Source organism: Asparagus officinalis, chromosome 7 (genome assembly GCF_001876935.1).
Source record: "Asparagus officinalis chromosome 7, Aspof.V1, whole genome shotgun sequence".
NCBI classification, from domain to species: domain Eukaryota; kingdom Viridiplantae; phylum Streptophyta; class Magnoliopsida; order Asparagales; family Asparagaceae; genus Asparagus; species Asparagus officinalis.
The window spans coordinates 34,562,647-34,576,949 of NC_033800.1; the positions used below are offsets into that span (position 1 = coordinate 34,562,647).

Here is a 14,303-nt window from a genome sequence, read left to right on the forward strand (position 1 = left end):
TCTTTTGGAGACCATTTGGTGAACTACGTGAAGGATTGATTCCTTGGGCAAGAGAATACGTAGGCAGTCTTTATGATGCAGCCGATTTGATGAGTAGATACCAACGTTTGGAGTTTGTTCGCATTCTTATTTGGGCTCTCGACTTGTTGTGGATTGAGTCCGTTATTGTGAATTATTTTACTTCGTACTGGACGCAACAAGTGAGACATTTGGTTTGGTTGGTGTCGGCTTAGTTTTGGGAAAACTTCGCCGAGGTGGAGAATTGTGAGGAGATAAAGCGTATGGGGGCCACTCATCCATGAACGCGGCTGCAAACCGCGTGCAAAGCTGCGTGAAGTTTCTTGTTGCATGGGGGCTACTCCCTTTCCATTTTATGCGTGAGACAGGCGTGAGTGGGGGCCACGAGCTGGTGCAAAGCTTTGTTTTCTGGACAAAGCCCACCCGAGTACAACAACTATATATTTCGGCTTCTATTCGTAACCTAGTTTTTTTTGGGCGTGCAAGAGCAGAGGGAGATAAACAGAGGCGGCGTGCAAGAGCAGGGTGCATGGAGAGGAAAAGAAAAATCACATGGGTTTTCCTTGGGCTGCGTGCAACCGGAAAAACAGAGACTCTTTTGGCTGTTTTGTGAGAGGTTTGAGAGTTATTTGAGGGTTTAATTTGTGAGAGTTGTGTGATTGTAAACTCATTTGTATTCTCTTTCTCTCCCCCCCCCCCCCCCTCCTTGCCCCGTGGACGTAGGCAACTTGCCGGACCACGTTAAAATTGATTGTTCGTATCGTGATTTGTAATAGAGAGTTTAGGTTCCCTCGATAGGTCAGTCCTAGAACTGATGAGAGGAAAAGCTGATATCCCAATTTGTTAAGATATTTTACTTTCGATTTTTATTTACTTTGTGAAACAATGATTTAGTTGAGATCTACTCTCTTATCGAGCACCAGAGGTGCTGCTGAAATTTCCGCTGCGCACAACAACTTTCCCCTCCAGACTTACATATCACGTTCTGACATTTATATGTTGCTTTTTGTAACTTAGGATATATTAATATAAAGATGGCAGGGTATGTAAATGTCGTTTAGCCAAATAAAAAAAGACTTGCTTTAGTTCGTGGGATTACATCGACTCCTCTCAAAAGAAAAGATTCCACTATGGTTTAAGACCTGCTACGAATTCTTTAGGCTCTTCTGTAGGAAAGAGAAATGCGTGGAAAGATGAAAGATTTGCTTTACTTCAAGGGCTTTACATCCCTTTCTCAAAAGAAAAGATTCCTCTACGATTTAAGACCCACACCCAATTCTAAAAGTTCTAATATAGTTTCATTTTTTTTAGCATTTATTTATCTAAATTATTTAAAATTGGCAAATTAGTACATTTTATCATGCATATATGAAAACTTTTATCTGATTGTTCTGATATGACCCTCACATGCTAATTCATTTAAAGCGTCATATGAAAATTTTCACGTTTGGATATTAGATTGTGCTAATTTTCCGACTTTAAACAATTTAAGATATATAAATGCTCCGAAAAACAAGTGAGGAAATATAAGTGCAAAACAACTGAAACTTTAAGGTATTCAAGTGTTATTAGCCTTTTAATTTTTACTAAAGTTCTAAAGATTCCAAAAGCAAAGCAACTACGAAATAGGAGGTTACCACTACAAGATTTGGAATGTGATGGAAATATGGGCATGTAATTCAGTGAGTGTATACTACTAGTTTTAAATTTACAGTATGCTTTTTGCTCCTTTCGCTCATGCAAAATGACCGGAATGACGTCAGGAAGAACCGGTCCGGCGGTCCCACCTTAAAAAAAATATCTTCAATACTTTCCTTAACAACGCAGTAAGCGTGGAGTGTTTGCTGATTAAAGCAACGTACCGAATCCGAGCTTTGCTATCTTGCGCCCGGGTAAAGCAAAACCCTCTTCTGGAAAGTTCTATCCCACGCGTACTACCTAGTCTATAGTGGGCAATTTCTCAAAACTCCCTTGGATTTTTGGAGGGTTTTGCAGAAAGATACTTGTAAATTTTTCATAAACACCCATATCTTGTCTCACAAACCCGCCGGGGTATTTTACAATCTGAAATTGGAAATGAAAGCGCGAAAGTCAGTTCTTTGACGAGTGAGACAGTATATATCCCTCCTTTTAATATAAAGAGAAATTAGTGAAATATTCTTAAAAGTATAAAAGCATAACGTGTTTCAAAAGAAATTGTCACACGTCTATCGATCTTATTAAAAGCTTAGATGTGTAGACCTGTTACTATTTTTACCTAAGAATTTTTATCAAATTTAAATTAGGGAAAAATGTTTCTAGGCCCAAAAAAAACGGATGTGAGTAGCCCCCCTGTATTTTTTTTGGTGTGACAAAGCCCCCAAAACTCAACTTATTAGTAATTCAGCCCTTTTTTCATTTCCAAGACAACTTTAAGAGAAAAGTTAAGGCGATAAGACGAAAATACCCTTTTTACCCGTTCCCCCCGATACTGTCCGCCTTCTCTCTCTCTCTCTCTCTCTCTCTTCTCTCTCTCTATCTTCTTCACTGCAAACCTCCATTAGCTTACGAACCCATTTTCAAAACCCTAGTTTCACTCAAGCGGCTAGGAAATCTATTTTGAAAATGCCCCAAAAAATTTAAGTAAAATGGCTAAGAACCGTAAGCGTAGCAAGTATGAAGTGGACAACACTCAAACGGAACGGGACGTTCGTCACCGGCGTCGGTCGGCACGATTGGCGCAGGAGGAAATGCCAAACTTATGTTTATCGGCCTCCGCCTCTGCCTTGATATCGCCCGCCGACAATTCTGCTCCGAGAAAGCAAGAAAAGTCTGGATATTCGAGAAAGCAAGAGGAGACGCTCGCTGGAGGATGTGTCCATCTCAAAGAAGAAGTAAGTTCCCAAGCAATTGAGTGATTTTGATTTTAATTAAGGTTTATGGGTTCTTTTTTTGAATAAAATGGTGGCGAGAGACTGGTTATTGTAGTGTAGAACCAGTTTTGTAATTTTGGAGTAAGATCTGAACAATACGAAGTGTTATCAGTTTGGAACAAATGCATGTAAATAATTCTCATTTGTTGATAGCTAGTTGCAATGCATGTCAATAAATCTTGTTTGTTGTTAACGTTTATGCATAAGTGTCAAGTATTAGCTATTCATGTTAATAAAACATAATTTTGACTAAGTTAATGCCTTTACGGTTAATTGTTACCTAATTTGCAGTTGAACGACTTGTTAAGAGTAAATAGTTGTTTATGCAGAAAAGCTACAGCCGAAGGTGATATAAGGCCTAGTGCCTGTCTTGGAACATATTGTACTTTCATGCAAAGACTTCAACCAAAACTGAAGTGGCATTGGGATGCCTACAAGGGCAGTAACTTTGAGCACTATGTATTCTTCGGACCTCCAGCACGTGATCGACGGGCACTAGAGCATGTGCTCAGCCATTATGTTGGCGAAACTGATGAATTCTCTTTTCCTGATCCCATAAGCGGGACTATATTTTCAGTCCAATTTGATGAAGAGTGGGTGCAAACTCACACGGGCTTCCCTATTGATGGGGAATTGATCTACGGGAATAGAGACCCTCACAACCGGCTTTGGAGGGAATATTTTGAAGAGAAGAAAGAAATGCTAAAGGCAAAGTCAAAGGCGAAGGCCAAGGCCTCACAAGAAGCTGGTAGCATGAGAAGATATGTTGAGGAGTTACTGGAAACACTGGTTGAGTCTTCTGATAATAAGGACATTGAGGATTTTGTGCTGCTTCAGATCTTGTACCAGTGTGCAATGATTTGGTGCCCCAACAGCTCACAAGGCATTCCAAGACAATTGTTTTAATATGTAGATAGTATTGAGAGAGTGAAGAACATTGCGTGTGGTAAATTTATTTTTGATGAGACGAAGAGAGACATTCAAATTGCCGTTGAAGGGTTGAGGAAGCCAGGGGTTACATACGTACCTGGATGCATGCCGCTCATCCATTCAAATTGCCGTTGAAGGGTTGAGGAAGCCAGGGGTTACATACGTACCTGGATGCATGCCGCTCATCCCTGTAAGTTGCATGACCAACTGGTCTGACATTTGTTTTAGTTAACATTAGTCTTGGTAACAGGCATTAGAAAACATGTACAATAGTAAATGTTTACAGAATATGGTTAAAATTAACATGTTAACATGAACTTTAACATATAAAAATTAAAGTTAACATTAATAGGTGAAAGTTAACATGTTAACATGAACTTTAACATATAATTATTAAAGATAACATTAATAGGTGAAAGTTAACATGTACCCATTAATGTTAACAAGTTTTGGTGAAAGGTAGCTATTTAGAGTGTAGTTGAAGAATGAGTTCTGAAAGTTAACTATTTTGATATTCGTTCCTTCGATTCTGACAGCTATGGTACTATGAGATGACTGGCATTAAAAAACCAGCCCTAAACTTGAGATGGAAGCCTCCGATGACCAATTGGGTAAGGGTTGGAGGGACCGCTGGATCGTTGAGGATGGAGACAATTGTCTCTAAGGCCAAGAAAACAAGCATTAAAATCATGGAGAAACCAATTACGCCCAGCATTAACTGGGGTGAAAAATACCCTCAAGGTGAAAAATACCCTCAACGGGAGCCTAGTAGGAAGAAGATTGAAATCACTCGCTTTGGGAAAAAAAGAAGCCTATTTGTCTCATATAGGAGTAAGGTTATGGAGCAAACTAGGGTGAGAAAGAAGAATGAGGAAGAAAAGGTAAAGGATGGGAAGCAAGATAAGGTGAAGGGCAGGACAAAGAGCTCATCCATAGGTTACATAAGCATCAATGACTCTTTACACATTCTTGCATATTACCAATTGAGTTAAATTTCTATCTTTATCATTAGTTAATTTTCCATGTACTCATTGTTTCATGTTAACATGTTTTGGGTAAGATCTTGACATTGTGGATTCTCATAACTATTTTTTTAATATTGTGGATACATATGGGTAATGGGTATATGGTTTACTTTTCAGATTTTGGCCCAGCATATCAGATATGCTTTTGAGAGTGAAGATGAAATGGAGAAGTTGACAACCGAAGATCAAATTCAATTTTGGAGGAATACGGCTAAAATTAATTGGAAACTGCTCCACACTGTCAAGCGTAGTAAGCGCCTTCAATGGGAGGAATGCTCTAAGGAGATACATAGGCTCAACAAGAAATTGGAGCGTTATGAAGGGACCGCTGACTTGATTGACCCCGAATACCTGAAGAAGAATGTGAAGGGGATTATGTCACAGAAAGAGGGGCATACAGGGTCTGCACAAAAGAAAATAAGGAGTATTGATTCTGAGGTCAGGAGTGATGATGGAATTTGCTTCGATTATGATGATGTAACCAATATTGGCAAGGAAGCAGAGAAGGAGGTAGAGAAAGGTGAATGGCAAGAGATGGAGGATGATAATTTGGAGAAAGCTGTAGAGAGTGAGGAGGATAAGAAAGAGGAAGCGAGAGAGGATGAGAAGAAAGAGGAAGAGTGAGAGCAGGAGAAGAATGAGGACGAGGAAGAGGAAGAGGAAGAGGAGGAGGAGAAAGTTGAAGAAAAAAAAGGAAAGAAGAAGGATGAAGAAAAAGTGGAGGAGAACAGAGAGGGAGAATGTGCTGAGGAGAAGAAAGAGGAAGCAAGAGAGGATGAGAAGAAAGAGGAAGAGCGAGAGCAGGAGAAGAATGAGGAAGAGGAAGAGGAAGAGGAAGAGGAAGAGGAGGAGGAGAAAGTGGAAGAGGAAAAAGGAAAGAAGAAAGATGAAGAAAAAGTGGAGGAGAACAGAGAGGGAGAATGTGCTGTGGAGAAGAAAGTTGAAGAAAGGATGGAGGAGAAAAAACATGTGCAAGTTTATCAGAAGAGATTGAAGAAATTAGTGTCAAAGGGGACTAGGAGACCAAGTACCAGAAAGCGGACGCGCTCACAACTAGTCCGCACCCCTTTCACTCAAGAAAAGAAGAAGGAAGTTCATCAAGAGATAATTAACATATCACACCACAAGGAGCAAGGGAGGGAAAAAATTAGGTTCTATTGTAAGCCTGATGAATGCACTTGGGATTTTTTGGCGAAGAGGAAAATCAAGAAGAAGGAGGAGGCTCTTTTGAAGTTGCCGAACGAGGATATTCCTAACATTGATGATTTTAGCATACGTTTGATTGATAGTAAAGGAACATTCATTCACAACTTTAGAGTACCTCAACACGTATTATCAAAGCTCACACCAGATGAGAACAGAAGGATCTCTGAGTTTTGCAATCAAAAAGCCCATCAGTAAGTTTAGTCATTCTGAATAACGTATGCTAGGACATGTTAGCTTTCATTGTTACGTGTTAACATTTCCAGGTTTATGTTAATTATTACCCATTTATGCTAACGTTTGCTATAAAATGTTAGCTTTCATCGTTACGTGTTAACGTTTCCATATTTATGTTAACTTATACTCATTTATGCTAACGTTTGCTAAATCATGTTAATATTTCCATATTTTTCTATAGTAAGTGGTTGAACGAGGTTTGGATCTTATTGTTATGTTTCAGGTCACACGTTATTGTTAACACATTCAACAGTAGTGTCGATTCATTGGAACTTCTTAATCTTCTACGTGGCGGCCGTATCGATGACCATGCAAGTTTGATATGTTAATCTCTTACGCATTTTATGAGATGACTGGGTGTTGTGTAATTTAATTTGTATCTGCTCCATGGTAAATTTACAGGTGATGGAAGCTCTTGTAGATAGGCTCGTCACATGGCTAGAGAGGCCAGATGTGGAGTCCATGGGCAACCAATATAGGGTTGTATCGACATTCTTCTGCGTAAGCATTAGGTTCAATCTCCTACCATTTTTATCTCATGTTTACAATTGGATTAACATTATTTTTTGGCAATACAGCATAGTCTTTATGCAGTCACCCCAGATTTTCCACATCTATACACATCTTTCATACAAAAGCATGTTGCCGCAAGGAAGAATGTACTCCTTATCCCACTTGTGCGTCATGAGAAAAAACAACATAGGAAGAATGAGCAAAGTTTCCATTTTTCGACTTCACGGTTCGATTGATTCAGTGCTTTCTTCAAGTGCTTTGTTTTGGTCGCTATCTCATCTTCAACAGGGACTTCTGGGCAAAATGGAATAATCTTACTAGACATTGCATTCTCTTGTTGAGCCCAAGCAAAAAACTTGCATTGCCTATTTGGGAAATTTGCACATCCCCAGAAGTATCTTCCTTTATTCTTCCCACTTTTGCACTGCCTCATGGGTGTTGGAATTTGACAGAAACAACATACCTCTTCTTGTGACTGAGATATCTCTGATGTTCTCATCTCACACTCTCAAACTAGTAACGTTTGGAAGATAGAACATACATTTAAATTTAGCTTTGCTTTGGGCACATTATATATTGCATAAGGAACAATAAACTAGCCGTTGTAATATAGCTGTTAGCACAGTATGACTTTCAGTTAGCCGTTAGAACAGTGAATGAGATGTTGGACATTTGGCCAATTTAAACTCAAAATCTTTTATTAAAATCTAAGATGAACAAGCACAAATCTGAAAACATCTTTCAGCCTTGCTTTTAGATATTGCTAGCATGAACAAAATGATTAGCCGATCATTATCACAGATTACAAAAGTCCACCACTATACACTTAAACACTTAAAAACAAGCTTTGTTGTCTCATACAAAAGTATTGATGTAAGAAGCAGAAACACACTAGTCACTAGATGGGCTCGTTACAGGTTGCTCGATTGTGACCAAGAACTTTGCACCGAGAACATTTGACTGACCGTTTGTAAATGGTTCTGTTGTTTATGCGTCTTGTTTTATTTCTTCCCCTCCTCTTAGTGGTAATTGGTGGCAAAATCTGTATTTCATCCCTGGACACACTCCGCTTCTCATAATCTGGGATGGGATATAATATTTCGTCGTAGCTCTTCTTAAACGCTTCTACGGACATGAACCAATCACAATATTGATATACGTCTCTTTTCATATAAATAATGACTGCACAAGCATGCACACAAGGAATACGGGTTACGTCCCAATCTCGGCAAGTGCACGTCCTCTTCTCCAAATCAACGTGAGTAGTTCTATATGACTACACTTCGAATATATCATCTCTTGATTGTTTAATCTCTAAAGTACGTCCTCTTTCCATATTTTCTCTAACAATCTGCTCAGTTTTAGGGCATAGATAGCTTGTCCACTTATCAGCCATAATCCGTCTATTGTTCAGGCGACTCATAATTTGTTTTCGGATATGCTCTACCATTTGCAGGATACGTAACAATCGAGCTTCACGTATCCAGCTGTTAAAGGATTCTGCAACATTAGAGGTTACATGACCATATCTGCAAAGCACAAAATAATTAATAGTATGATGGGCATCCAATATGTAATAAAATTAATAAAATTAACACGTAACCACAAAACTTAACCTTTACTGCTCAAAGTTAACATAAAAACATCAGTGTTAACATATATTGCTGAAAGTTAACATATATCAGACAAAGTTAACCTATAGAAAGAAAAATTCACATATATGTAGAATAGTTAACATCAACTGCAAAACGTCATAATCTAAGATGAATGCATTACCTGATGCCAGGGAAGAATGCATTCGCCCAATTCTCTGGCGAATAACAGAGTACAATCTCATATGCGACCGGAGCCATCTCATAAATTTCCTTCATGTAGTCGTTCCATTCCGCTATAGTGTATTTATAGCAAGCAGATTGGAGCAAACTCCCCAAAACTTGTGTGTCCTTTGCTTTCAATCCCAAATCCTTTAGCTTTGTTCTAAAATTTTCAACTAGGTGCAGCACGCATCGTGAGTGGATTGCTTCAGGGAAATATTCTCTCACGGCTTCTCGAATCCCCTTGTCGGCATCAGAAATAATTACCAATTGGTGGGGAGGATTGTACGGGTCTAACCTTTCATATAGTATGGACCACAAGCCTTGAAGGAACCATCTCCAATTATCAACATTTTCCTGATCACATATACATTACGCAACCGGAAATATCCCTTGGTCTCCGTCGTACGCTATGGCGCTCAGTAGCATGCCTTTGTATCTGTCTTTCAAAAAGGTCATATCCAAAAATAATAGGGGTCTACACCCATTTAGGAAACCAACGATGCAAGCGGCATAACATATAAACAGTCTTTTGAACCTTCCTTCATTCTGGTCAATGCATATGTAGCTTCCTGGATTCGTTTCCTTCACCATTTGCTCATACCTGTACAACAATGTAGCTTCTGCTCATGTAAATATAATACATTGGAACATTAGGATAATATATTAACATAAAAGCTCACAAGTTTTCATAAAACATAACATTCCACAATGACAGTTGGAACATATCAATGAAAACTAACATGAAACATCTAAGGATGAGATATTGCATGATAAATCAACAACTAACAATTGTACTATAAGCGGCTATGATAAAAATTTGTACACTTAATAAAATAACTGTAAAATTTACCATCTTAATTGATCATAAGCCTCATAACTATACCATACATATCCTCCTACGCTCTTTCTTTGCCCCACCATATCTTACTGTATTCAAGTCTCAATCCATATCGAGTGAGGAACTCCTTTTGCACATCAATTGGTCAGATTTCAGGTCGCGCCTTTAATACTGGTCGCAATTGGGCTGCTATGAATTTACGAGATGCCCGTGATTGCCCTGACAAGTTAGCATGTTGTCCACAACTATGTTCATTCACAAACCTTTTGATTTCAATTCTTTTACCATACTTAACAGGAGATGCAAAGAGCATCCAAGGGCATCCATATGTCTCCTTATATCTGTTAGACCCTAGAGTGGGGTGATTAGAGTCTTATGCTAATCTAATCCGATTTTATGCCAATTAAAATTAATTAACAAGTTATCCTAGCAAGTATGAAATATCACAAGATATATGAGCTAGGATAAGCAATATGAACAACAAGATATATCCTAACAAAGAGATATAGGCAATGTATGTGCAAGGATATAAAACTAACACAAGGTGATATATCCTACCAAAGAGATATACAATATGATATATGCAAGGATATGTAAACTAACACAAGAGTAAACAATATGACCTAGATAGTGGATCATATAAATAATGAGCTATGGACAAAGGCGATATAAGATATGAACATAAATATAAATGAACGCCAAAGCACACTCAAACACAGTTACAATCTCTCACAACCTAAATATATTATGAATGCAAATACAATAAGCTCAAGTGGGTGTGTGTAACAATGAGATTAATCAAATCTAAACTCAATATGAAACTAGCTTTAATAAGATGATAATCAAACAAATAAATATAAAGCTAGAAAAGAGTTTAGAAAACTTCTCAATGGATAACAAGAGACGGAGGAAGAATAGTTGATTGCTCAAACACCAATAGATGATCTCCTCAAGCTCTTGTGGAATTTTCTTCACAAATAAACTCTTGAAACAAACTTAAAAACCTTTCAACAAACTTGTAAAACTCTTTTTAAAACTCTCTTAAACATCCATAAGAAACAATGAAAGTTGAGGGCTTTTTATAGCCTCTTAAACCAGCCACAAACCCCCAAAAATCGAAAATATCAAAAACTAGCCGTTACTAGCCGTTATAGGCTGAAAAGACCAAAATACCCCAAATTCCAGCATTCTGGAAATATGCATATCTGACGATGTAAAATTAATTAAAAATAGTAAATCAGCTCCAAAAATTATGAAATTATGTGTAAAGGTTCTAGACATATATAATGACATGTTAGAGAAAGAATTTCTAAAAAATCATTTCCCAGTTGAGAGAAATAAATATTAGAACACAGATATACAGTTTCTGAAAATCTGCTGACATACACGATTTTGTAAAATCAATTGGTTACAGTAAATCAACTCCAAAAATAGTAAAATTTTGAGAGAAGTTTTTAAACATGTAGATAAACATTTTAAAGAAATAATTTCTTAAATATCACTTCCCATTTGTGAAAACTTATCTGTTTTGTAAAAATATGCACGAACATGTACGAACGAAAAACATGATTTTGTAAACTCAATTAAACGTAACAAATCAATTTCAGACTTGATAAAACTTTGCAAAATATTTATAAACATGAAAACAAACATGTTACAAAAATAAATTTTCAATTTTCATTTCTCAATTGTGAAAACTCATTATTTTGTAAAAACATGCATGAATATGAATTTGTTAAGAACATGTTTTTGACAAAAAGAGTTTAAACGCATATTGAAACTTTATGAAATGTCTTCATAAACATTATAACACATGAATATAAAGTAAACATGATCAATAAAATAATATCATAAAGTTTTCTCAAAATAGCTCATTTTGTGAGAAAATCCAATATTGTGTGTGTATATGATATTGAGCTTAGAGTATTAAACACACATAATATAAACCTATACTAAATATACCCAAGCTTGATGAAGGTCTTCAATGAGCATGACTTGGTAAACTTTGCGGAAGAAGCTTGTAATTAGATCTTTAACTTGAATTGACGTTGCTTCACTCCATAATTCCGCCAACCTCCATTTGATATGATCGTTAAGGCTCGATTCCATCCATCCTCCAACTCGTTGTTTGTCTAGAATAAATACGAAAACACAAACACTAGACAAACAACATTAGAAGTAAATTGTTTGTTAAACATCATCAAAACAAGAAGGCCAACAATATCGACAACATACTCGGATACGTTTGGGTTTATTCTTTACAAATTCATAGTCAATTTTTTTCGCCATGGAATAGTACTGCAAAGCAAGTCTCAATTCGTTTACAGTCTCAAATTGTTACCCCTTTTCAGTTAATGATGTGTGCCACCATTGAGGAATGAGAGAAGTGTTGTTGAGAATATCATCAGCTCTCATTACAACCTCACCAGACGGGAAATCATTTTGGATTCTCTCTGAATTGGATGCATTTCTTGGAGGAGGACGACTATATTCTGCATTCAAAGAGGCATCACTACTGCACAAATTAATCAACCAGTGAGATATCATGCACAATATGTTATATTATCTTCTGATAATTTAAGTTAACAGCAGTAGGACCAAAGGTAACATAGTACAACAAAAGTTAACTAACTGGGTGTAAAATTAACCATTTTCCGTAAACCTTAACATAGTACAACAAAAGTTAACTAACTGGGTGTAAAATTAACCATGTTCCCACGACAATTAACATGTTCATGTAAAGGTTAACATATCTCTTGGAAAATTAACCTATAAGATGAAGAGTTAACATCTAACCATCAGAGATGACAACTATTTTTTCCCAAGTTAGCATCGAAACCTGAAATCACAATTGGCTTATCATCACACATAGATCTGTTCCTGACAGAGTTCATTGTTTACTTACAAATCAATAATAACTTACATTGAGAGATTTAATGCCCATAAGGGATGGTTGAAAGTTGAAGAAAAAAATAACAATGTTTACATCACACAAAACCCAATGTTATAAAGAGTTCATTAATTACTTACATTTCCCTAATCTGATTTTTCCTTGAAGTGGAACACTCTACATTAACAGCAGCTTGCATGTGAATCTCCGTATAACCAATATTTCGATTGTGATCCAACATGCACTTCAAATCATCATCGTTGTCAACTGAAAAACTGAGGTTGGGGTGCCTCTCAGATTTAAATATAAAGGATAAAGCTTCTTTAGGTACTTTCAATCTTTCAGACACATCAAATTGGAGTTCATAAAAGCTTGTTGTCGAACTAAGCTTCACGAATATGACATTCTCGCCTAAAGACACCATGCAAATCAAGTCATTGGCGGCCATTAGGGGTGGTTGAAAGTTATGAGGACAGTTATGAAGGCAATTATGAGGAGTTGAGGTGTAATTGAGGGGATTTCAGGTGCAAAAGGGTTGTTGACAGTTGAAGAAAAAAACCCTAATTTCATTAATGAGAGAGTGAGAGATAAAACTAACCAATTTATAACAAAGGATGAGAAGCAGACCTTAAAATGGCGGGAGCCCGCGCTTTTCCCCCGCTTTCCCCCGTCGCTTCACCATAAATGCGTTGGACGAGAGATTAGGGAAGAAGAGAACTCATTCAGCCGGTTTCCAGTGAGAGGGATGAGGGCATTTTAGGGAGGTAGCAACAAAATACAGCCACTAAATGTATACGTATGGGCTTTTGGGTCTGGGCCATAATTTTCACATTTTTTTTGGGGCTGAAGGCTAAGGCAGATAATTGGTGGGGCTGGGCCATATCCATTTTTTTTGGGCCTTAAAACATTTTTCCCTTTAAATTATCCATATTAAAAAAATTAGTGAAATATTTTAATCAAAATATTTCTTTCTAATCCTATCTTCGCGTTAGAATCATCATCTAATTAAGACTAGGGAAAATTGCTTCTAGTCCCCAATCTCCTTATAAGTATTCCGCCCACCTGACTTTTTCAACTCTCCCAAAACCCCCAAAAATAAAGTCATAATTCCCTGAGCCTCCAAAACACAAAATCCAAGAGTTTAAAACATGTGAAGACCATAATACCATTTCTCTCTCTCTCTCTCTCTCTCTCTCTCTCTCTCTCTCTCTCTCTCTCTCTCTCTCTCTCTCTCTCTCTCTCTCTCTCTCTCTCTCTCTCTCTCTCTCATGATGTTGCTGTGATGATTTAAAATGAGTTTTTTTGGGGGGAGGTTCCCTCTAAAAAATTTTAACGTCGTCAACATCGACAGAAATACTTTTTCGGTGTTTGTTCATGAGGCGAAGAAAAAGTATTGGAGAAACTAGAATTTTTCGGCGGAATGCTTGTAAGGAAACGACAAGAAAGTTTCACCGGCGGGAAGAAAACGACGTTCGTTCACGGTGGAATACTTGTAAGGAAATCAATGACTTGAGATTGAATAAAAGTATGTAAATTTATCTATTGTTGTTATTTCACGGTAATAAGTTTATTATTAAGCTTATGAGTTGGTGGCGAAGGAATGTTACATGTTGGTTGTAAATGTTACGAGTTGGTTATGAATGTTACAAGTTGATTGTGAATATTACGAGTTTGTTGTGAAGGTTACAAGTTGGTTGTGAAGGTTACGAGTTGATTGTGAATGTTATGAGTTTGTTGTGAAGGTTACAAGTTGGTTGTGAATGTTACGCGTTGGTTGTGAAGGTTACGCGTTATTTGTGAAGGTTACGAGTTGTTGTAAGGAAATCGATGACTCGCGATTAAAGTAGAGTATGTAAATTTATATATTGTTGTTATTTCATCGCAATAAGTTTGTTGTTAAGCTTATGAGTTGGTGGTGAA

The 14,303-nt window shown here is 37.3% G+C and overlaps 1 protein-coding gene across 1 annotated transcript; it reads right to left on the minus strand.

Moving 5' to 3' along the window:
- Positions 7,537-12,831, minus strand: LOC109846946. The gene is made up of 5 exons (XM_020416187.1): positions 12,524-12,831; positions 11,835-12,008; positions 9,154-9,256; positions 8,615-9,009; positions 7,537-8,367 (listed from the first exon to the last, which is right to left on the minus strand). Exons 1-5 carry the CDS (start codon positions 12,829-12,831, stop codon positions 8,115-8,117), a joined length of 1,233 nt encoding a protein of 410 aa, XP_020271776.1. The 3' UTR covers positions 7,537-8,114.